The sequence below is a fragment of the Chaetodon auriga genome, chromosome 14 (genome assembly GCF_051107435.1).
Source record: "Chaetodon auriga isolate fChaAug3 chromosome 14, fChaAug3.hap1, whole genome shotgun sequence".
Classification (NCBI taxonomy): Eukaryota; Metazoa; Chordata; class Actinopteri; order Chaetodontiformes; family Chaetodontidae; genus Chaetodon; species Chaetodon auriga.
Window position 1 is genome coordinate 6,535,641 of NC_135087.1, and position 22,702 is coordinate 6,558,342.

A 22,702-nucleotide genomic window follows, 5' to 3' on the forward strand; every position below is an offset into this window, starting at 1 on the left:
TATCTAATTATGCTGGATAATTGCTGAATCCTTTGAAATGCCCCCCTTGTATTGCTTTACAAAATAGTGGAACATACACTGTAACCAGGTTTCTAAACGCCCAAAATCCCACAAAAATAGCCCTGGATGCAAAAAACAAACAAGAAATTTGGTACTGGAGCTTTTTAAATATAAAAATATCAATAGGTTTGTCATAAAAAGGCAATTGCTGCCTTCCATTCAAACCTGCAGATTATTTTTATTTTCATTTTCTTACCTGCAACCAAACAGGCCTGTCGCTGCTACTGAGAGGACATCAGTTTTGTCTTTCAATGAGCTGAAGTCTTTCCACAGTTACACACAGAGAACATATGGTGGGTTTGAAGGCTGATTCTGATCTTTAAATTTCACCTTTTTTGTCAAAAATCTAGAGTTAAATTACAAATAATACATTTAGTATTAGTCAGACCAGAAGTATAAAGTGCAGTGTGGTAAAAAACCAGCATTCAGAAAAATCAAACTGACTGAAAACACAAATAAAACAACATTAAAAAACACATTTCAATTCTTTTTGTCTGGTGTCTCGTCAAATACTTGTGGAGGTGGAGTGGCACCTCGGGGGATTTGTATTTGACTTCAGTGTTTGTAAAATCATGGCGACGACAGTTTACAACACAGCAACAAGATGCACAAACCAAGAAGCTTTTTCAAAGATTTCCTAATGAGGGAAAAGAGTTTTAAAGCAAACTGACAGACCGACTAAAAACTAAAGGCCCTGCTGCGAAAGAAAGGAGAAGAAAACACTTTTAACACTCACTTATGTCAAAGTTAAAGCATTACTGATATCAAAACTCATTAAACAAAAGGTGAACAGGGCTGGCCGACAAACATACGATTTGCATTGGCCATTTTCTGTAAATTGAAAATGAAAAGTAAAGAAGATGACGAGTCATTGCGGCATGAAGTTTTGTCTGATGCATTAAGGTGGAACAAAATGTATTTCTATAACTGTTCTCACAATTTCCATATTGTGATGTCTGCGTCAGTATTAGAGAAAATATCCTTATTAATATCTATATCAGAGGGTCTGAGCAGAGAGACTGCTGGAGGCTTTTTAAAACTCTTTGAGGCTAATTTGTGGCTTTAAACTGCTGTTTTTTTTGTTTATGTGAGCATTAAATGTGATCAGGAATAATGCAGCTGTTAACCTCACTGACACAGGAGAATGAACTGGATTACTGGAATTTACAGTGGAATACACTTATATCCTTCAGTATAAAACAGCTTTAAAAAGGTAAACACGATTCAGTTTGTGCAACAAATAACCTCAGATTCCACTAAACAAAATGCCACCAACTGTCTCTCTGCATCAGTAAGACTTTTTGTTCATGCAGGAGGTAAACTTTGAGGTTTTTTTCTCGCTTTCACTGCCCACGCAGCTTTCTTTCTGCAGGGCGGTGTGTCTTACTAAGTGTTTAGATAAAAATAAGATTAATGTAAGAAGGTAAAAAGTGAAACCAACTTTTGAACAGTTATTTGTTTACACATTACTCAGGGCACGGCTTACTCTTTGTAAACTACAACACTTTCTGTGAAACATGTTTGATTTGCTTTTTATCCGCCAAATGCAAATACTGATGAACGCTGTCAAATGTCATTCATCAGTGCACGTGTGCAACATTTCACAAGCACCAACCACAAATCATCAGAAACAAACACACAGCTTTGAATCCCAGAGGCAGTCTGCTCCCACTGTATTTAGGCTTGCATCAGAATCACATACAACCCGCTGAGATGCATTGTCTTTTCATAAACATTGTGTAGGTCGAAGGAGATTAAAATGTCCCTCAAATTTCACAAAAGTCCGTTGGGAATTCATTTCTGAGAGTCGTCCAGCTCTTTCCTACAGATTTATGAGAGTAAATACAGTTGGACCACGGTATGATTGTGAGTTAAAAGCAACATGACACCCTAAAATGTATCTTAAAAAGGATCTGTAAAGTGCAATGTCACAATAAAATCATGAAAGGCCTTAAGATTAGTTCAATAAATATTCTCTGTACAACACTTGTGCACATACAGTTGAGCCGCCCCGTCGGGTTTGTGCTGGATGAGAGGAGTAGGAGTAGTGTTCAGTCTGGCCTGTTTTTGGCAGAGAGGAGTTCAGTTTATGGAGTATGTTGGTTGTGTAACACTGTCCGAATGTTACACCTGTGACTTTGTGCTTCTGTCTCCTTCGAGCCAGTATTCCTCTGTCTGCATCTCCGTGAGGCGAGACACGGTCCTCTGGAAGGCAAATCTTTCCTCTTCCCCACTGAAGATGGACAGACTGCTGGCTTCGTCCTGTTAAACCACGGGGGAGTGTGTTTAACTGGAATTCACCCGGGAAGCTCAGTCAACGCACATCCATCGAATGGCTTTACAGGACTTCTTACACCGATACACCGAATTTTTAACATTTGGAGGCTGAAGAAACTATACTTAAATAATGTTTTTGGCATTTTATGCGTTTAACCAGAAAGAACTACAACAGGAAATGAGGCAGACAAAGTCGGCGGGTGGACTGGAACTTGGGGTGTTGCAGTTCATGTTCATGTGTCTTGAGGAGAGTCTCAACATTTCATTATAATTGTATTTTTAACAGTTAGAAACAAATGTAAAGTTCAGAAACTTTTATCAGTTTTTCAGTTACATTACAGGACTTTATAGGTCTGTCATCTCAACCTTGAAAGCTGTTTTTTTTTATTTGAAAACAGGAAATAAATTTGCTTCGGGTGAGACGATTTCAACACTGCAGTTTCTCAGTATTCATAATTTGCTTCTAAAAAAATAAAGAAACGAATCAAAATAAAGGAACTGGAGCTCTTGTGTTGAGAAAATAGGGCTTGGTGTGAGTTCTGTCCCAAAATCTCTTGATACTGAGAGACTGATGCACTTTAAATAATTCAACCCACGAATGCCACAATTGTTTATCTAGTCTGAACAGAGATGCAGCTGATTTACAGACTTACTTTATTTAAAAGTAATTAAGACTGAGTAACAAACTGAAGTACTGGTTATGAAGGGTTTTCAGTACACAGAACAAAGTGGCCTGACGTGCTTTAAACTCCATTCACAGACAGTCGGCAGCCTCAGCCAGCCTAATTATCTACATTTTACTGCTGAAAGGACACACCCAACATGAAAAACTGGTTTAGCTGTGAAAACAGTTGGAGCTCTTACCCTTTTCAGCCCCAGATCATCCATCAGAATGTGGCTCTCGTCATGACTGTGATCACCGTCATGTACGAAAATGTCCTCCAGCGGATGATCTGCAAGAATCACCACCCGCACCTGCAACAAGATTAACCAAAAAAATTACAAAACACCCAAAGAAAAAGCGTAAGTTTGGTGTTTTAGTGTCTCTCACGTGTGCATGCAGCTAACAGCAGTGCACCTTGTGGTCGTAGAGGGCATCCACGAGCGTTATGAGCCGCCTGGCCTGAGTTTTCTTGTTCAGCGTCAGCAGAGGAATGTGTCGAATGAAGATGGTGTCAAACAGCCTGGACATCTCCAGGTAGTCGCTGGCCCCTAAAGGCTGAAACATTTACATCCAAACACAATATGTGGCTTTTATTTATTAAGCAGCCTCAGAGCACACTACACTGGTCTAAGTTGCTGCACAACCCCAGGACGCTGTGTGAAGTGTAAATAAAAACAAGAGTGAACTGTGTTCAGTTAGCAGAGTACACAGTATAACCACGTTTACACCTGAGCTGCATCCAGACACGTTTATCTGGATAAGGAAGAGAAAAAAAACATGTTAATGCCATGTGTAAATGTGTCGTGGTCTGACAGATCAGATCATCTGGCTCGCATCGCGTTCAGATCTCAGGTCAGTATAAACTCAATCCACACAATGTGATGACATCTGAACACAAGATAACATGGATACAGATATTTGTTTTTCAATTTTAGAGAGCGAGCAAATGAGGCTGAAAGAGACACACCTCTAATTACTGATTTTACATCTCTTCAGTGAAAGCACCAAAAGATGTGTTATCCAGCAGAGCAGCATGAAGATGAAAGTGATACAAGTGGAAAGTGGATGATAGACAGAAAGAAATCACATTTCACTCGTCTGTGCAGCTGCTCTGCTGTTAATAACACATAATTCATCGAGCCACAGAGGAGCCTACACGGCGGTACTGTAACACGCTGGGACAAGCTGACACAGTATCTTTAAGGGGAAGAATGAAGTTCATTAAAGCATTCCATTTACCAAATTTACAAGAGGCGACAAATAATTAAGAATTAGTCATAGACAGGTCTGAGAGGCTTACTCTATCACACAGCTCCTCAAACGTACAGTCTGCAATGGTCCCACACGCTTTGCTCAGATGGACTTTCCTGTTGTGAACGTTCAGAACTCTTGGTCGTGTTACTGTGGAGAAAGACAGTTTGGTAAGAACGCCACCTCAAACCAAATGATTGCAGAATGCAGACTGAACCTCAGCACATATCAGCTGCAGAATTCAAGTCAAATGTCGTTTCAAAGTCCACTTACTGTCATTTTGCTTAAAAGCCAGCTCATCAAACATCTTGTCCAGCGTCGCCTCTGCGTCCGGCTCACTGGAGCTGCAGTGAATGCAACAGGGAAACATTAAAAACACAAAACATGCAAACAGCAGATCAAAATCTGGCTTGCCAAGACTGTTTTACTTGGATATGTTCCTTACAGGAAGTAGAGTTTTCCAGCAGATGGTCTGTTCCTTTTGCGGTAATCGATCCCAGAATCTAAGCGAAGAGTTTGGCAATATTTCTGCATGAGAGACGAGCGATTAACAAAAGGAGCATTTAAAACCAAAAGAAGATATTTCACTGCGCTGTCTCCTTTCTTACCTGCAACACAGCAATAAAAGGCACAAAGTTGACTCTCTGCAGCCCGTTTTTATACAAGTCTGAGGGAAAAGAGAGGCCAGATTTTGTTTTTACATTTTTCATTATTTACACTTAAAAGTCACATTCCCCAAATTTTGCAATGATGTCAAATGATTATTCTTGATACTTAATGGAGGCACACTGTTTATGTTAGATTTTACATCTTAAAGGATGAACTGAACCCAAATGACATTGTGTTGACATCCTGAGGACAGCAAAAGAAAAATCTGGATGCACACTAACTCAGTCTGAGGTGCCACAGAAAGCTCTCAAATCTTAATTAGCAACACTCCAGAGGATGTAGATCAAAGACACAACGATGAGCTCAGTTATGGCAAAGCCAAGCAGTGAGAACAGTCAGACCCAAACTTATTTAGGATATGTTACAGGATTTGTAACTTACCTTCAGGGGGACGATTAGAAGTGGCCACAACAACGACTCCGTTCTGAAAGAGATTCTCAAAAAGCTGCTTGAGAATCATGGCGTCGGCGATATCAGTGACCTGAAATGAGTGTTACAAGTAAATCAGCTAATAAAGCGTAAGAACAACAGTGCTCAGGTTAAATGATACACACGAAAATGTACATTTACTGTCAGACTCCTCGGTTACTGAGGTACTGAGGTATTGAGAGATTACCTGAAACTCGTCAAAGCACAGGAGACAAGCCTCCTCACTGATCTCCTCAGCAACCGGAGCAATGGGGTCATAGGACTTGGCCATTTTCCCTGCTTTCCTCTTCGGCATACTCTGTTTCAGCCGATGGATCCCTACAGATCAGAAACAGAGCAGAAATTAGTCTTGGCTCTGCAGGATAAGAACGAATGAATGAATGAATGAATGAATGAATGAATGAATACTCGTGAGTGGTAGAAACCGCTGAGCTGAAGCGAACGCGCACTGGAAAACACAAACCACTTTTAAGTTTGGGGCGGAACTGTTGAGAGCCATTTGCTACATATTTCTGATTTTCAATGTATAATTATATTTAAATTTATAGAAGAATAACAATCGAGACGTGGCAATGAAAGGCTGGAGGTTTACTGGACACATTTTAAGTGCTTTGTCAGCAGCATGCACATATAACACAACGCGTAAGCAAGCCTTTAAATGTAACAAAACCTGCATGTGGTGACCGAAAACAGGAAGTATAAGTTCAGTCCAACAACCGCAGCCCTGCATTCTTCTACAGACTTTGAATGTAGTGTATTGTGAAGTGTTGGTTTCGCTCCACACCAGTAAATGAAAGCATTACGGCGTAAGAAAAAGCAACCCCGACTGAGGCACGTTTAGAATACTGAGAGACTGGACAGGAGAGTATGAAGACTTTAATTTACGCTTTACACAGTCACGACTGTTTGTGGAATCAGGGTCATTACTGTATATGTGAAGCACATCTAAAGCTGATGGGCTGCTGACACCTAAATATTAACAAGGCTGCACAGACGCAACTCTCCTGCACAGAGCTACTGATTCTGTGGCTTATCTGTAACCTCTGATTTCACGAATTCTGTTAACGATGAATGAATGAATGAATGAATGAATGAATGAACGAACACACGGAGGCTAAGAGACGGTGTCGCCCTTTGATCGCAGCAATTCTGGCTCAAACATAAATAGTCTAAATTTCATCATATGAAATATTTTTAGCTCTGGTTCACTGACAACGTGGAGAAAAATTATTGCCTGGTGTAATTTTTTATTTTTCATTTTTTTTAAATCACATTTCCTGCTGAAGTTGGGGGGTGGGTCTCAGTTGTTTTCCTTCCCACTGCACTGAATAACCTTTGCAGCTGGAAACACAACTTCCACTTTTTAAATGCAGAGCAGCTCATCCATCATCCATCATGCTGAATTTGTTCACTCTCGCAATCATTTGTGACTCAAAGCTGTCTGCCCCCTAGTGGCTGTTAGGAGCAAGTAAAGTCCAAGATGAACGTTAGTAACCCCCTCTGCAGCTTCAGATCTCTGACACTGTGCATCCTCAGTGCAAACAGGACGTTAACTCACTTTTATGCACGTCCAGCATAAAGCCGTGGAAATGGACCCTCTTTTTCTTTTCAGTCTCAACATATGAATAAAACATGTCCATCACCATCGTTTTTCCTGTGCCTGAAACAGCAAAGAGCAGATGAGTTCAGGGAAAAATAATGTAAAACACAAAATGTCAGAGAGAAATTAGATTTGTGTTTTTAACTGTGTGACTGGTCGCTCTTACCAACATCACCGTAGATGTAATACCCTTTTGGAGGCTTTGGTTTTGTGAAAAACTGAAAGACAAACGGGCAGATGATAGACAGAAAGGTCCCAAAATAAACAAATGTCCACAGCGTTACAGAACACTTATCTTAAATCGTTCAAATGAACAAAGGTGCAGGAAGAATGAATGATAAGTGAGTTTAGTACACCAACAGATCAGTTACAGCTTAAATTAATAAATGAGGATGAAAACTTCAGTAATCATGAAGAGTTTCTCTCTACCTTGGAGAAGATGGACGTTGGTGTGTTGCTGTATCCTCTGACTGCTTTGTGGAGCTTGTCCAGCTTCTGCAGCACCGCTTTCTGGTGCTCATCCTCCCGCAGCGTCCCCTCTCTGATCAGCCCGCTGTAGTGATCCAGCGGGCCGGTGAACCCACCGGCGCTGACACCGCTCTCCTCCTCCGCCTGCTGGGCTTTCACTGAGTACCCTTTAAAATGACAACAACACAGACGGTGACGGCACGTTAGCTCTTTTGTGTACATGTCAGACCCTCACAATAAGGAGTTTACTGACGCGGAAAGGTCCGATAATGTTGCTGCTGTGGCCGAAGACCAAAGGTTAGCAAGCGGCAGCTCGTCTGACAGCTGACCGAGCAGGACAGCCAGGCAAAACAACAAGGTAAGTTTGTACTGGACTTCAGATATTTATGCTAATACCGGGTTTTCTTTAAGGGACTCTAAACTGTTATCAAAACGGTTAATTCAAAGTAACGTTCGGGCTATGTCGGCTTTCAGTAGAAATTAGCGTTACACCACCCGACAAACGCTTTCAACACTTTCTCCATCGACACGACTCGACAAAAACTCGTCTCACCTCGTCTGCAGAGCTCTGTCAAAGACTTTAGCAGCTTTCTGGAAGAGTACTGCTCTGTTAAAAGAAACCTCAAGCCCAGCGAAGCTGAGGGTGACATTTTTAAAGACAGCGGTATGCACACCGCCATCTTGGTTTCAAATTTTGTCAACGTAACTTTATTAGCAAACACAAAAACGCACAGAAGCGCGTCCTGCTGTCAGCCAGCAGGGGGCGAAGTTTTATTCCGTTCACGATCCCGAGTTTTCCCCAGAATATTTCTGATAATAAGAATTTATATAAAATCACACATAAACATTATTGTGACAATATTATAATAAGCAGCGTGGCAATAAAAACTTGTTGCAGAATAAAAAAAAATCCAATGCAGTAGTGTGGAAAACACAGCAATGTGCTTCACAAAGGACATAAGAGGCATTTAGACGAAAAGTTACACACAAAGATCAATATATATTAATAGACTTTCGAGATAAATTATTTTTGAAAAGGTAAATGAATAAAACAGATGAATAAATTACAGTGCATTTGCTGCTTTATCTGGTTTTCTATGTTTGCAAACTGATTTCAGACCGTCTGTCACACTGAGAAAACATGACAATCAAAGACCTTGAACCTTGGGAATTGTAACGTGCATTTTTTTTTTTTTTTTTTTTTTCCTGTGTCTTTATACTAAACTATTCACACACAAAAAAATCTGATAGTTTAAGTGATGAAAAAAATTTGCTGCAGTCTTAGTAATAAAATTGCACAATACACACACTGCACCTGATTTGACATAATATAGATTTATGACTGTGCCCACAAATGCATCAAGAGGAAAATGAATGTCCCATGCTGTTAATTTAAGCTAAATTTAGATCCAACTGTTATGAAATCCCTAAATGCAAACACCACTACGAACATACAGTGCTTACTTTGGGAGAAAAACACTGCTGAGCCTTCCCACTCACTGACACAAGAATATGAAAAATCATACTAAAAAGCCAGTGATGAAAACAAACCAGTTACATCAACACATTAATGAAGACACATTGGATATACAGGGCAATTATTCATGAACACATGAGAAAACATTACTATGGTTATTATTATTATTTAGGGCTGCAACTGATGATTATTGATTAATATCACTGTTAGTCTATAAAATGTCCGAAAATATAAAAAAAAAAAATATTGATTTTTCCTTGATTTTTAAAGTAAAGTCTTTAAATTGCTCGATCTGTTAACCCACAGTCCCAAGCTATTACATTTTATATTCATTTTGCAATGACAAAAAACAAAGAAAAGCAGCAGCATGCTGTGACACTTTAGAGGCTGGAACCAGAGAACGTTTGGCAGGTTTTGCTTGTATAATAAAGTGACTGATATCATATTTTTTCCAGATTTTTTTTTTTTATATATATATATATATCAACTGTCAGTTATTTCCTTGAATTGTTATTTTAAAAGTCTGAAAATCATGAAAAATGGCTGAAGATGGTGCCTTCAAATATCTGAACCCACAGTCCAAAACCCAAATTTATTCAGTTTACCATCATATATGACAAAGCAAAGCATCAACTCTCCATATTTCAGAGGCTTTAAGGAGCACATGTTTTGCATTTTTGCTTAAAAAAAATTACATTGATCATACAATTTGCAAAATTATATATTTCTGCCGATCGGCTCATCAATTAACCGACTCTAAACATGTCATTCCACAATTCAGATCAAAAGCAGCAAATGACAGATCTGAGTATAAAGCATTAGCAGCGCACACCAGCATCTGATTACACAGCTGGAAAAACAACATTCATTTTTTCAACCTTTCCCATGAATATTCTCGTTATAATTAACAGCAGAAACTCTGTGCTCAGTCTAATTATACCTCCACAGCACCGAGCAGACCAAACCAAACATGGCCGACGACCGACGGGGTGTTACAGGGCTTACAGGCTTGTTGCCATGACAACAGAGGAGCCTTTCTCCCCCCTCTCTCTCTCTCCCTCGCTGTCTCTCTTTAATGCACACACACACACACACACACACACACACACAAAAAAAAACCACACACACTGTCACTCTCTGTCTGTCTGCCTCGATTGCACACACACACACATACACACACACACACACACACACACACACATACATATACAGTATTACAGTGGAATCCGCCTTGCTTTGAGATCCGTGCTCTACTATTGGAAGCAGGGAAAATACAGGAAATACAGCAAGGAGCTTCGGGGACACTCCACATCTGTTTTGGATGGTGAGTGCCTGCTGACCGGTTATTGTTTGTTTACATACTGAATCCTTTGACAAATCTGCTTCAGATGAGATCCATTTTGGGGGCATAAATGACTCTTTCTCGCTGCAGGATGGGAGATGTGGCACATGAATCCTTTTCTTTTAGCTGCTTCTTCTTCTTCTTCTTCTTTTTCTTTTTTTTTTTTAAGATTAGGGTGGAAGCTGTCATCGTAATGGTAATTCATAGCTGGGTAGCCATGGTGAAGTCAATTTCCCCCTCCCTCTGCCACTGCTGAATGCATTAGTCTAATGAGATGTCTGCAGCCTGTGTGCCGAGCGGCAGCAGCGGCAGTGTGTTAACCAAAAGGGGACGAGGAAAAAGCCACATAGAGCAAGAGCAAGATGGCTTTCCCTGCATTGTTAGGGATTTAGCTTTATAGTCACTTTTAGGCTCCTGGGATTTAAGACAAAAGGGCTTGGCTCTTTCACAATAGAAGACAGCAGGTAATAGACAACCCCCTCCTCTCTCCCTCTCTCAGGTTTATTGGTGTGTTATCAGTGCAGGATGGAGGTGCTGTTTCCCCCACAGCTCATGCATGGCTGCCTTTTGTGTTGCTTGATTATTATTGTGCTCTGCTAAATGCTGCTCCTCTCACCGCATTGCTCAGCTGAGTATTCTGCAGTGTTTGGATGTTGCTGTTGTGCACCTTTGCCAAGACATTCTGCTCCCTCTGTGTCTGCTCTAAATTGATGCTAATGCTGCTATCTAATATGTGTAGCTGCTGAGGAGGAGGATTAATGTGCAGTGTGTTTCTTTGCATTTCTGTAGCTGGAGCTCAACGGTTCTTTCCTTTGTCTGCAGCTCCAAATGAGTGTACCTGCAGCAACGGCACAGAAATCAGACGGCAACAACAGTGAAATGCAATCGGCTGCAGTTGCTCCCTCCTTCATCCCCAGCCAGTCGGGGAAGATACCGGGCAGGAAGAGAGGGAGACCCCCTCTCCGCAATGTCGCCAAGATGGATTTTCCTAATCGTTACCCCGAGTCGCTCCCTCCGCTCAAAGTGCCAAAGAAGAGAGGGAGAAAGCCGGGCTTCAAGGTCAGCCAGATGGGGGGAATCGGGGGGTTGCAATGTGCTGTGTGAGTGCAGTGTGTTTAAAAATGCATGTGTACACAGAAAGGCACAGACACACAGGCTCCATGCCCTTCAGATTTTGTGGGACCCCAGTGCAACAGAGAGATGAACATCTGAGTTCTAAACATTATGGAAATGTTTTTTATGTCCGGAGGGGGAGTCGTCATTGGAAATATGTCTGTGTTTTACTCATAAATGCAGACAAAATTCATCATCTGTGGCATAAAAACTACGGAGTTATACAGACTTGGTGTCCCAATTGTTCCACCAGCCCCCTCCCGACACGACTTAGTAAATAAATGATACTCCTGAAATAAACAGGCAAAAACTTCTTCTCCTTGCAGCTCAAACCTAGGATGGTGATGACACCGTTGGCTATCTCTCCACCCAGCAGCACCCCTGAGCCCGATATGAGCTCCATTCCTCAGGATGCCGCCACCATCCCCCACTCTGCCACGCCCCAGGTGCTCACAGGTAGGTCACCAAACACTCTAAACCCCATGTATGAAGCATTAATGGCCTCCAGTCTGCAGTCAAGACCCTTACCTCAACTTGTGTTTTTCCCTGTGTCAGTCTGTATCTACATCAACAAGCAGGCCAACACAGGCCCCAACCTGGACAGGAAGAAGATCCAGCAGCTCCCTGATCACTTCGGACCCGACCGGCCCTCCGTGGTGCTCCAGCAGGCCGTCCAAGGCTGCATCGACAGCGCCTTCCAGCAGAAAACAGTGTTCACTCTCCTCACACAAGGCTACGGGGGAGAAAAAATATCAGGTGTTGTACAAAGACCTCCCTCAGGTGTTGCTTTCTATTTGTTCAAGTCCCTTTTTTTTTTTTTTTTTTTTACCACTTTACCTGAGGTGGTGCTGAGTAGAAGACATGTGTTAGGAAAGCTTAAATGACCTCATTTGTGAGAAACTGCATCGAAGCTGTGATGTTGTTGCAAGTTTTCTCTTGTTTTGCTCTTCCAGCCACATTTGATGGGAAGCAGCACCTTCTCAGCCTCCCCGTGGTGAACAGCATCGACTATGTGCTTCGTTTTCTGAAGAAGCTCTGCCGCAGCTTGCACTGTGAAAACCTCTTCAGTGATCAGCCCATTACCCAGCACAGTGGTGGCTCCTACCAGTCAGATGGTACTTCTACAGCTTCTGTTCAGTTTAATAGAAGCTGCCATGCTGAAATAAACAAGTCTTTGAGCTAATTCTGACTCTAATCTTGTATTTAGCTGAAACATCTATGGCGGAGGACTACCATTTAGACCAGTCCGATGGCAAACGCTACTCCGTGGACCCCGGCGATTCTGCTTTCAGCTCCATAAGCTCGTCGTACTCACCAAAGTCCTCCTACGGGTTTCGTTCGTCACAGCAGTTCTCCAACGGCTCAGCCTCCATGAGCATGTGCCGGCAGTCGTCCACCAGCCCAAACGCGTTCCCAGAGAGCAACAGGACAGGTGGGACATCATGGAAACACAAAACCAAGAGTGCTTCGATGTTTATTTCTCTGAGCTATGAAAGTAAAGCTCCTTTGTTCTTCCAGGAGGTTTTAATGCATCTTCGGAGTCCCAGGAGTCCAAAGCTCCACCCAATAAGGACCCATCCACCTGGTCTGTGGAAGACGTTGTCTGGTTCATCAGGGATGCAGACCCCCAGGCTCTCGGCCCCCACGCAGACGTCTTTAGGAAACACGTAAGTTCATTTTTAATTGTGTTCTTGACCGGCTGCCTTGTTTCACATCCAGTGGAAATCACCTCGTCTTGCTGATTTACCACCAACTTCTTCTGCTTCTCTCAGGAGATCGATGGAAACGCTTTGTTGCTGCTAAAGAGCGACATGATCATGAAGTACCTCGGACTGAAGCTGGGGCCGGCCTTGAAGCTTTGCTACCACATCGACAAACTAAAGCAGACTAAGTTCTGAAAGCCCTTCATGATATATATGCCCACTCTTGAATCCAACAGTACATTTGAAACATGCAGGTCTGTGGGCCAATTGGAAGAGAGTAGAGTGTGCATCCGAGAGGTGCATCACATCCTTTAGGGTATCACTGGACAGATATAACTTGATCTTCAGTCTTTGCAGTCTATGTTTGTAACATTAGTATTTTAACATCAGCACGATGTGGAAAAAATAAGAGGAGATTAGGAAGTAACATCCAACGTAATGCTGACGGTATAGGGTTAACGTAAATGTTAGCTAACAGGCTATCATATCAGCTCCTGTTCATGCAACGGCGACCAGGTCGTGCTTTTCGGTATTTTGGCATTGCATTTCTTTCATAGCCAGCAGAGTATAAGAAAGATAATTTAGCTTGTTTTTCACCTGAAAAAAAAAAATTATGTTAACACAACTTAAACCTGCAATCACTGATATTTTTGGTCCCTTCGGGGCAGCAAAAACAAGTAGAGAACATAACATTGCCACATAATTGTCTTGTAAGTTGATATGGTGAGCTTATTACTACACATCAAATGCTTACAGACCAACATTATCACTCATTGGTAGTCATGTTTGTGTCCACAATGCTTGTAAATCCAATGTAAGTCCAATATTAACTGTCTTTTAGCTCCGTTTTTGTTCTCTACCAACTCCTGAGGGAAATATCTGGCTCTTTAGCTGCTAAATGCTGCACTGTGTTCACCAGCTAGTTGCTAAATGTCTGTCTAAAGTTTGGTGCTGAGCAGGTAGTGGACAGTCAGTTTTTAGAGCTTTTTCTCCGAAAAACAGCTCCCTGAATGAACCAAAAACAGTAAAGTCTGAATTCTGAACATTCTAATGTGGTTTCAAAGGGGAAAAAAAACATTAAAGGAAGTGATGCATTTCGCACCTGGAACCCGACTCTCTTCCTATTGGCTGGCTGACCTGGGGTCCTCAGTCGTGAGGTCCACAGTTGGACCCTCTTGGTGCATTTTCGGAAGGTTTCCATGATGTCATGTAGTGATAATCACAGATCCACCCCTCTCCTTCTCTCTCTTCTCTTGCTAACTTGCTCTCCTTTGGACACAGATTTTGAACGACAAACCTTCAGATTGTGGAAATCTTCCCTCATACACATGTAAACAAAATGTAATCAGTAAAAGACGGCCAGTGTAAGGAAAGTGTTTGTCTCACAAACCTCTATGAGCAGCACATATGTCTGCTGTATGCAGATTTCATTATACATATATATATATATCTATATATATATTCATCATCTGACAAGAAATGTATAACAGAAAAGTCTTTATACTTTAAGAAACTTCCTTTGTCAAATCTCACTATAGGGTCTTGTTTACTTGCGTCTACCAAGCTGAAAACATATCTCTAACTGTACTGAAAAATGGTGCATTAAATACTACATTGCTTTTTGATTGAGAGATTTACTGTAGTAAATCATTTTGATACTATTTTTTCACATTACTGTGTAACAAAAAAAGTAATGTTCCCATTGGATTTGTCATGCTTTTTTATTATTTTACTATTAAAAAACAGTATAACCTAAACAAAACATAGCCTACATAGACAGACAGTAGCTCTCTTGGTAGTATATATAAAGAAAAATGAGAGCGTTGTGAACGTGATATATTTATGTTTCGATATGCCAGATTGTTACATGCCAGTTATCTCCCTAGGCTCTTCATGTATACTCATACGAACGTTTTTTTAAATTCATATGTTTCTATGTTTTTATCAAGCATCAGTGTTGAAACAGAAGTTGTCTAAACACACTAAACACTTAAATGTTACACTGAGAAAACCTAAACGGCCATGTAAATGGGTATATAATATAGTATTGCTTTTGTATACCACTTTTGGTGTACAGTATGCATCCTTTTTTAATCAATTAACCTTTGTAAGTGAATGCTGCTGTAAAGATATTACATGTAAGCCATGCCTAGTGAGATCAAGCTAAGGTGTTTTATTTTGAAAATCACTATGAATAAGAGTTTTAGAGGAAGCTGAGGGAATCAGTGCTCTATGCTGGTGCTAAAGTTATCTATGTATTTAACTGTTTGCCTTTGTGTTTGTGAGATGTAAAGGAAATCTTATGTGTATACTGTACTGTATGTGAGTATTAAATTAAGAAATCAAGTAATCAGAGATTACTGTGTGTGTGTGTATGTGTGTGTGAATCAGACTTCTTATTTTCCCATTTTAGCATCTATTCTTCCCTGACATGATGAAGTTGTGCTGGAGGATTTTATTCAAAAGTTATTGCTACCTAAGAAATTTTAATGGATCCAGATTTGGATGTGGGTCCACACATCTGAGAATTGCTTTGGCTGGGAGCCTCATCCGTGCTTCAAAACACAAGATTTAACAAAGGTGACCTACATCTGCGGCTCCCATACTGGTGTTCTCCAGGGGTCCTCATCGGGGCTGTCATGGGGTCTCCAGAAATCAGAAACAGGTTCACTTTTTTACTGTTTTTGCTTACTTTTTGGGGCATCACCAGGATTGAGTCTTGGTGAAATACGATGTGATTTCATCAAGATGCTTGGGGGCCAAAGGGCCAAAATGAGCTGCTGAGCCCCTATTAACTCCCCATTTCTGCCCATCTCTCTGCATTGTGTACATTTTTCCTAGAATATCACCTGAGCCCAGGTTTGCTGTGTAACATAAATCAGTTAAGGATTATGTAACATCAAAATATCAGCTGAAACAACTAAGCTGATGAAGGAATATGGGTTTGGAAACTTGTTTATTTGCTTGCCAAGCGTTAGATGAGAAGATCAACACCACTTTCACGTCTTCCTTGTGGATATGAAGCTAAAGTCGGCAGCAGGTTAGCTTAGCTTAGCTTAGCATAGCATAAAGATGGAGGGAAACAGCTAGCCTAGCTACCACCTGAGAGTGGTATCAATCTTCTCATCTAACTTGTGGCAAGAAAGCATTAAGTGTCTTTCCCAGAATGTCAAACTACTCCATTAAGGCTCTTATCACGGCAGCTGATCCCACAGATTCTCCTACATTCCCAAGCATTCACTCGGTACAGCTAATCAAATCACCAGAAACCATTAGCCAAACGGACAGAGTTGGTAAAAAATTTTTTTCAAGCCTCACTCAGAGGTACACAGAAAGAGTTATTGATCTCTGTAATCATTCCTTCTGCCCACACCGGCTGTGAAAAGACCAGTATGATTCACTGTAAGCTCGGCTCATGAGGACTGGACATTGGAAGCACAAAGAGATCTTTTCAGAGCTTGTGTGGACAAGAGGAACAACTGCAGCAGCCAACACAAAGAACAAATGGACATGTTAAAATCTTGAAAAGTGTCCTTGATCACACAACTGCTATATTTATGGGTGGATTCCAACATTTTTAATGCTCAATATGTTTAGATAAGACAACCTTTTGTTCAAATATTAAGAAGGATTCAGTATTTTCCCACAAGAATTTCATCTCCCGGCAGTGTGAGGGAGGTTTTAAAATCTAAATATTCAGTAAATGAGCTGAGACTCATTCTTGACCTTGAGGACACACGTGAAGATGACCAGGAGATGCTGCTGAAAGCTCAGGAAACAGTTGGCTATAAGCAATTAGGCTCTGGACCTTCCTGTTGGGAAATTAAGCTTACACATAATTATAATATGTATATAAATTAATTAAAAAAGGGGTTGGGCGGTGGGTGGTTTGGACTTCAGCTTTTCCAAATCCTGGATGTGGCCTCACGCTCAGTGAACATGGGGCTTCAGGGGCCCCTGGCTGGTTATCCAGCCGTGCTTTTAGCGCTAAAACTCCTTCCTCTTAATGCCACATTTAATGACCAGAGGAAAACATTTCACCCCTGGGTTCACTGAATCTAATTCCTGATCAGTTCGAGTCAATTCTTCGATCAGGGTCATACATTAATCGCACAGTCTCGCGCACCGTTCACGCCGACCACAATCCAAAAAGTCTTTGTTTCCTGCTGATGAAATTTCAGGCTGACCATCCTCATCACGATGAAGGATCCGGTCATAACGTGACAGGATCCAGCTGAACCCAAACCGAGCGGCGGAGCAGCAGTGAACTTATGATCAGGCTGTGATGCGCACGGGTGACGCCGCGCTCCTGTAGTCGCATAACCAAAGACTGGCGTGGGATCGGTCCCTGCTGCGCCTCATCTGGAATAACGTCGGGAAAATCCAGAAATTTCATTAGCGGGTGATTTTTCTTTTTTTAAAAGAAGCGAGCAGTGTTGAAAACAATCCCTTTTGGGCAAACGTGTCCATCGGAAGAGGGTTTTCTGTACTTTGCAGAAGCCAGAGCAGATTTATTCCGATAGAGAATCACCCAATAAAGCCTGTAATAAGGTAAGAAGTGCTTGCCTGCAGATGTACTTGTCGTGTGTTATTTTTTCCAGATGATAGATGCAGCAAGCAGTGAATGTCTCATGTGAATGTGTCACGCATTATTTTTCATATTTTTCCTCCTGTTTGAGTGAATGGGATCGAGCAGAGGGGCTGGCACACGGGCACCTGCGCATCCCTGAAAATAAAACCACTGCGTTTTGTCTGGAAACAAGCAGAAAAACCCTGAAATAAGACAGAGCGGGATCATTTGACGAATTAACATCAAGGTTTGCGCAATTAATTGGCTTTTATGCGCCTGTAATGTGGCTCTGCGGTGGCACCGAGGGAACTGCCTGCTGTTTTAAAAATAGGTCTATTTGGTTATGAAATTTTGACATGTTTTTTCGCCCCGATGCGCATGCATGGATGTCATTAGGTGCAGGATGGTGGGATCTAATCTGAAAATACTCTCACTGCGTCGTTTCCATCGGAATGCAGCAGCAGCTCCCTCTCTGCTCGCACAGGAGGCGGTTAGCTTTAATAGCATTAACTCGGATGTCATTGCCCAAAGCGTGACATAAAACAGCATCTGTCGGCCTCTGTTTGGGCTGAACAAGTCATTCGTACCTGTGGCCTGTGCGATACGAGGCGGGCATTTCTCTAAAACACCGCAGTCGCACGATGTCGAGCCGTGTTCGCAGCTCAGCGCTCCGCCAAACAATTTCGTTTTGTCATCTTCCTGCAAAATGTTTGTCCTCAAGGTCATTCACTGTTGCCCATTTTAGAGATTAAACCCACAGTCGGCTCCTGTAATTACCATCCTGCTCTGCAGGATTGGTGATATGACAGGCAGCGGGTGCACATTAAAGGCTGTGGTTTGCACTGATTTGGGCTGCAGCACACATTTGTGCTGTTTGTTGTGGAAGGCCTGAGCCAATGCAGTGCTGTCTGTGGTGGAGCTGTCCAGCCTGCTGTCAGGCTGCTGCTGCAGAGATGTGGACCATATGCTGGTCCCAAGTGGTGAAGGATCCCACAATGTGCCCGCTGTTCGGATATGCAAATAATATTCTGCTGTCTCATTTGTTAAATTATGTATTGAGAATTGACGCATTCTTGGCCACTTTGTATCACTGGCCACACCATGAGTCAATAATTAATGAATCTGGGGCTTCTGACAGGCTGCTCTGCTCAACTTGTCATGATTGTAAGGCCCTTCAGTGTGGATAGCAAACTAATCCAGGCTGATTTGGTGTCTGGGCTGCCCACAACTGGCTTAAACACTAAATTATATACAGACCACATGGTTATAAGCTATATTCCACACTGATCCAGATTACAGTAGGCCTGCTGTGTGCTCTTGCATCCAGGTCTCTGGATTTAGCGCGGCGGTGCCTCCCTTACGACCACGCACAGGCTTTGTTGTCACTGTCAGGTTATAGGACAGTGTTCGCAGTGGAAACTTGATAGCAGCGATCGAACATTTGATGAACTGGATCTGTTCTGACAGTGATGATCCAGGTCAGTGCTACATGGCCACAGCAGGCTGAAGGGACAGAAATAGAACACGAGCACCAGGGAAATATTTGCTGCCTACCCCCCCCCCCCCACCACCACCCACCCAAAAAAAAAAGAACCACACATTTACTCTCTGTACTCCGCTCTGCATGTTTGAAGAGGAAATGAAAAAGGCCGTTTGCTATGCTGTGCTACAGATTTTCATTCTGCCATCAGTCAAGCATAGATAAATGCATTATTCACGTGTTCTTGCACCCCAGGAACCATGGGAAAGCAGAACAGCAAGCTGACTCCCGAGGTGATGGAGGATCTGGTGAAGAGCACAGAGTTTAATGAACATGAGCTGAAGCAGTGGTACAAAGGCTTCCTGAAAGACTGCCCCACTGGCAGGCTGAATCTGGAGGAGTTCCAGCAGCTTTATGTCAAGGTTTGTCTGGACCACTGCCTCTCGTCTTTATCATCTGCTTCTGCCTCTGTCTACACATTTAATTATTGCCGGGGCTATTCATACTTCAGAAAACGATGCTTTCGCTTATAAGTCTTTTTAAAGCCTCGGTTGAATTATTGAACACGTCTCTCTCACATTTGCAGTTCTTTCCTTATGGCGACGCATCAAAATTTGCACAACACGCCTTCAGAACCTTTGACAAAAACGGAGACGGGACCATTGATTTCCGAGAGTTCATCTGCGCTCTGTCCATCACATCCCGCGGCAGCTTTGAGCAGAAACTCAACTGGGCCTTCAACATGTATGACCTGGATGGTGACGGCAAAATCACCAGAGTGGAGATGCTGGAGATAATCGAGGTAAGGGATTATCGAGTCATTAAGCCGTCGCTCATCAGGGGACCGGCGCTGTTGTTTGTTATCACTCTCCTGCACACCTGCAACGCCTCGAGTACAGAATCAGGTCCATAACGACAAAACTGCAGTTGTATTGAATTACGCTGTGCCATTTCTGGAAACACAATCAGTATAGTAAATCTGATATGTCTTTGTGATACTGGAGCATATTGACAGTTCCTGTAGTGATAATGTGGTGTGAGCTTTATTCCAAAACATCAACATCAGTGGTTCCCAACCTTTTTTCTCTGACTCTCCAACACAAGTATCCTTTCATTGGCACCATCAGGTTCCAGATGTTCTTATGAATAGATCATAACGAGATGTTATTTAACCAGACTAATTACAGAAAAGTGGTTATAGTCACAATTATTGCCTTTTTCACACAATTGAAATTGTCAATGTTTACGTTGCTTTGGCCTCCTTAGACTCATATTACTAGCTAATACTCTGAATGCAAGCTGGATGCTTCAACAATTTAGCCTTCACTGTTAGTTACTTTTAGTGAACAATTTCACATGTTCATCTGTTACCTTTAGCTAAAAAATTATTTGTATTAGCCTACTTTTAGCTAACAATGTCAAACATTTACTTTTATCTAACAACTTTAGCTGTTTAACTCTTTATTAACTAGCCTACTTTAGCTGATCATTTCAAATGTTTATCCATTACTTTGACCAAACATGTCAACTGTTTATTCCTAACTTTTAGCCAAAGATTTCAGCTGCCTGCTTTGGTTATTTTGAGATACCAATTTTCAAACATTTGTTCTGATCTGGCTTCATCAAATGAACTCATGTAGGCTTCAGTGCATTACATAAGAAACAATCCTCAGGCTAATTTCTGACTGCGCCTCATCCACAGGCTATCTACAAAATGGTGGGCACTGTGATCATGATGAAGATGAATGAGGATGGATTGACACCAGAGCAGAGGGTGGACAAGATCTTCAGCAAAATGGATAAGAACAACGACGACCAGATCTCATTGGAGGAGTTCAAAGAGGCGGCGAAGAGCGACCCGTCCATCGTGCTCCTGCTGCAGTGTGACATGCAGAAGTGAGCCGTCCCTGCTCGCTCCTCTCCCCGTCTGTAATCCACACACTCTGGACAGCAGCACATGTTTTAATGTCTCATTAGGTTCTCTGCCATTTCCACAGGAAAAAAACAATGCTTGGACTATTTTTCAATGGACTCGCTTCTTGTGGTTGTATGCATGAGAATGTCAAATGCTGAATAATTTTGAATATAGCTATAAGATATCATACATTTCTATTTCAAAACATGCCAGTGTGATTTGTGCACAGTAACCCTATACATTCTCATTCAACCTTAGCTTGTATATCAGTGGAGCACTGCATTAAATTATGTTCCTGCAGTATTTAGGATCCCCAGTGTTGACTGCTGCAACTACTGTACGCTTTACATAATAGTAACAAAACAATAATTCCTATGATAATTGTAACTGTCTCTACTATCCAGACTTGTTGAGCTCTTGGAGAATAGAGAGGCTCCTGTCTGTTTTCACATGATGGAACCAAGAAGAGCAGGTTCTTTGCATGCATATATTATGTGTCAAAAAATATAATCTCTTACCTTTTGCATCTTTAGGTGGTTATAAAAGAGAAACCCTCCGGAAATCATTTAGTATTGTTGCATGGGATGTACAGTATGTGACTCATCAGACTTTCATTCGTTCACCTCCACTAATGTGGGAGCATGCTTCCCTCCATTTGAAACACGTGTATGTGTGACACTGAGTTTTTGAAAGATATATTTGGGTTGCAGTTGAGAGATAATCTCCGAGGAAGAGCTTTCACATAAACATAATTATGTTTTGCTTCAGTGACTTCCGGGATGAGCAGAAATACATTTGTGGAGCAGCACTCCTTTTATGAATTTATCGTACTGCTGCCACTTAATCTAGAGTAAAGGCCAAAATTACCTCCGTCATTAGGCACAGTAATCATGCGTTATTCCCCACAATGATAAAAAAATTGGCTTCTTTTTCAGGCTGCTTATTTGATTTAGACTTAAATAACTGAACTCAGTACATATCAACATGTTTACAGAAAGGAAGAGCACTGCAAAATAAGTGCTGTCTTAGCTCCTGACCTTATTGCTGGGAGCTCACTCTCTCGGCCAGGGACCTTGTGAGAGGGGCTCCGCTTCCAATGCAGCAAAAAAGGGGGATAGAAAGCCTCATATATGTTTACTGGACACACAGCATTCCTACGTATAAAACTTTTCTAAGGAGAAACTTTTTATTGAAAGGTCTCATCTTCTAATCTATTCCGTTTGCAACAATCATTAAAGATGCAGGACCCTCTAGAGAGTTACTCGACAAAGCTTTTGAAGGAGCGTTTCAGTGCGAGGCGGCGACTGGATGATGATGTGGGTTAAAGTTATTGCAGAAATTCTCTTTCAAGAGTTTTGCTTCCCCGTTTCTAGGCTATGCAAGCACGGACTGAGTGTCTGCTTGCAGTCCACTTACAGTAGTGGAGGTTGCAGAAGCTTTTCACCTGTTCTGTCTACAACGTAACCGAAGCCAACCCTCACGTTGTTCCTTATTTCTACATTTCAGTCCAGTCACTATGTCAGATTCTTTGTCTAGTAAATGTTTATATCAAATATGAAAAACCATAATACAAGTGACTGTATTCTTTTATACATGTGGCATGTGTTGCACCCAAAAATAATTCTGTAGTGATTAAAATGAATAAACCGTCACCAGGCTTTTTCAAAAGACACAGTCTAGCAGG

General features: G+C 41.8%; 3 protein-coding genes across 6 annotated transcripts; 2 read left to right on the forward strand and 1 right to left on the reverse strand.

The window, feature by feature from the left end:
* Nucleotides 1-687: 687 nt before the first annotated feature.
* Nucleotides 688-8,111, reverse strand: afg1la (AFG1 like ATPase a). Its single transcript, XM_076749510.1, has 13 exons — nt 7,972-8,111; nt 7,380-7,585; nt 7,117-7,168; nt 6,909-7,010; nt 5,538-5,668; nt 5,303-5,402; nt 4,861-4,919; nt 4,698-4,780; nt 4,526-4,596; nt 4,302-4,402; nt 3,416-3,556; nt 3,202-3,312; nt 688-2,322 (listed from the first exon to the last, which is right to left on the reverse strand). The coding sequence occupies exons 1-13, from the start codon at nt 8,096-8,098 to the stop codon at nt 2,185-2,187; spliced, it is 1,422 nt and encodes a 473-aa protein (XP_076605625.1). The 5' UTR covers nt 8,099-8,111; the 3' UTR covers nt 688-2,184.
* A 1,869-nt stretch (nt 8,112-9,980) lies between these two features.
* Nucleotides 9,981-15,408, forward strand: LOC143332119 (sex comb on midleg-like protein 4). Of its 3 annotated transcripts, none has more exons than XM_076749388.1 (8): nt 9,981-10,219; nt 11,060-11,296; nt 11,677-11,806; nt 11,906-12,106; nt 12,304-12,465; nt 12,558-12,782; nt 12,869-13,017; nt 13,123-15,408. In XM_076749388.1, exons 1-8 carry the CDS (start codon nt 10,217-10,219, stop codon nt 13,246-13,248), a joined length of 1,233 nt encoding a protein of 410 aa, XP_076605503.1. In that variant the 5' UTR covers nt 9,981-10,216; the 3' UTR covers nt 13,249-15,408. The 3 variants fall into 3 exon arrangements, with proteins under 3 accessions (XP_076605503.1, XP_076605502.1, XP_076605504.1); XM_076749387.1 differs by lacking the exon at nt 9,981-10,219 and adding an exon at nt 10,501-10,701; XM_076749389.1 differs by lacking the exon at nt 9,981-10,219 and having other exon boundaries at nt 11,040-11,296.
* A 1,560-nt stretch (nt 15,409-16,968) lies between these two features.
* On the forward strand, nt 16,969-22,688 carry vsnl1b (visinin-like 1b). Of its 2 annotated transcripts, none has more exons than XM_076748308.1 (4): nt 16,969-17,604; nt 19,359-19,525; nt 19,690-19,905; nt 20,806-22,688. In XM_076748308.1, exons 2-4 carry the CDS (start codon nt 19,364-19,366, stop codon nt 21,001-21,003), a joined length of 576 nt encoding a protein of 191 aa, XP_076604423.1. In that variant the 5' UTR covers nt 16,969-17,604; nt 19,359-19,363; the 3' UTR covers nt 21,004-22,688. The 2 variants fall into 2 exon arrangements, with proteins under 2 accessions (XP_076604423.1, XP_076604424.1); XM_076748309.1 differs by having other exon boundaries at nt 17,599-17,870.
* The last annotated feature ends 14 nt before the right edge of the window (nt 22,689-22,702 follow it).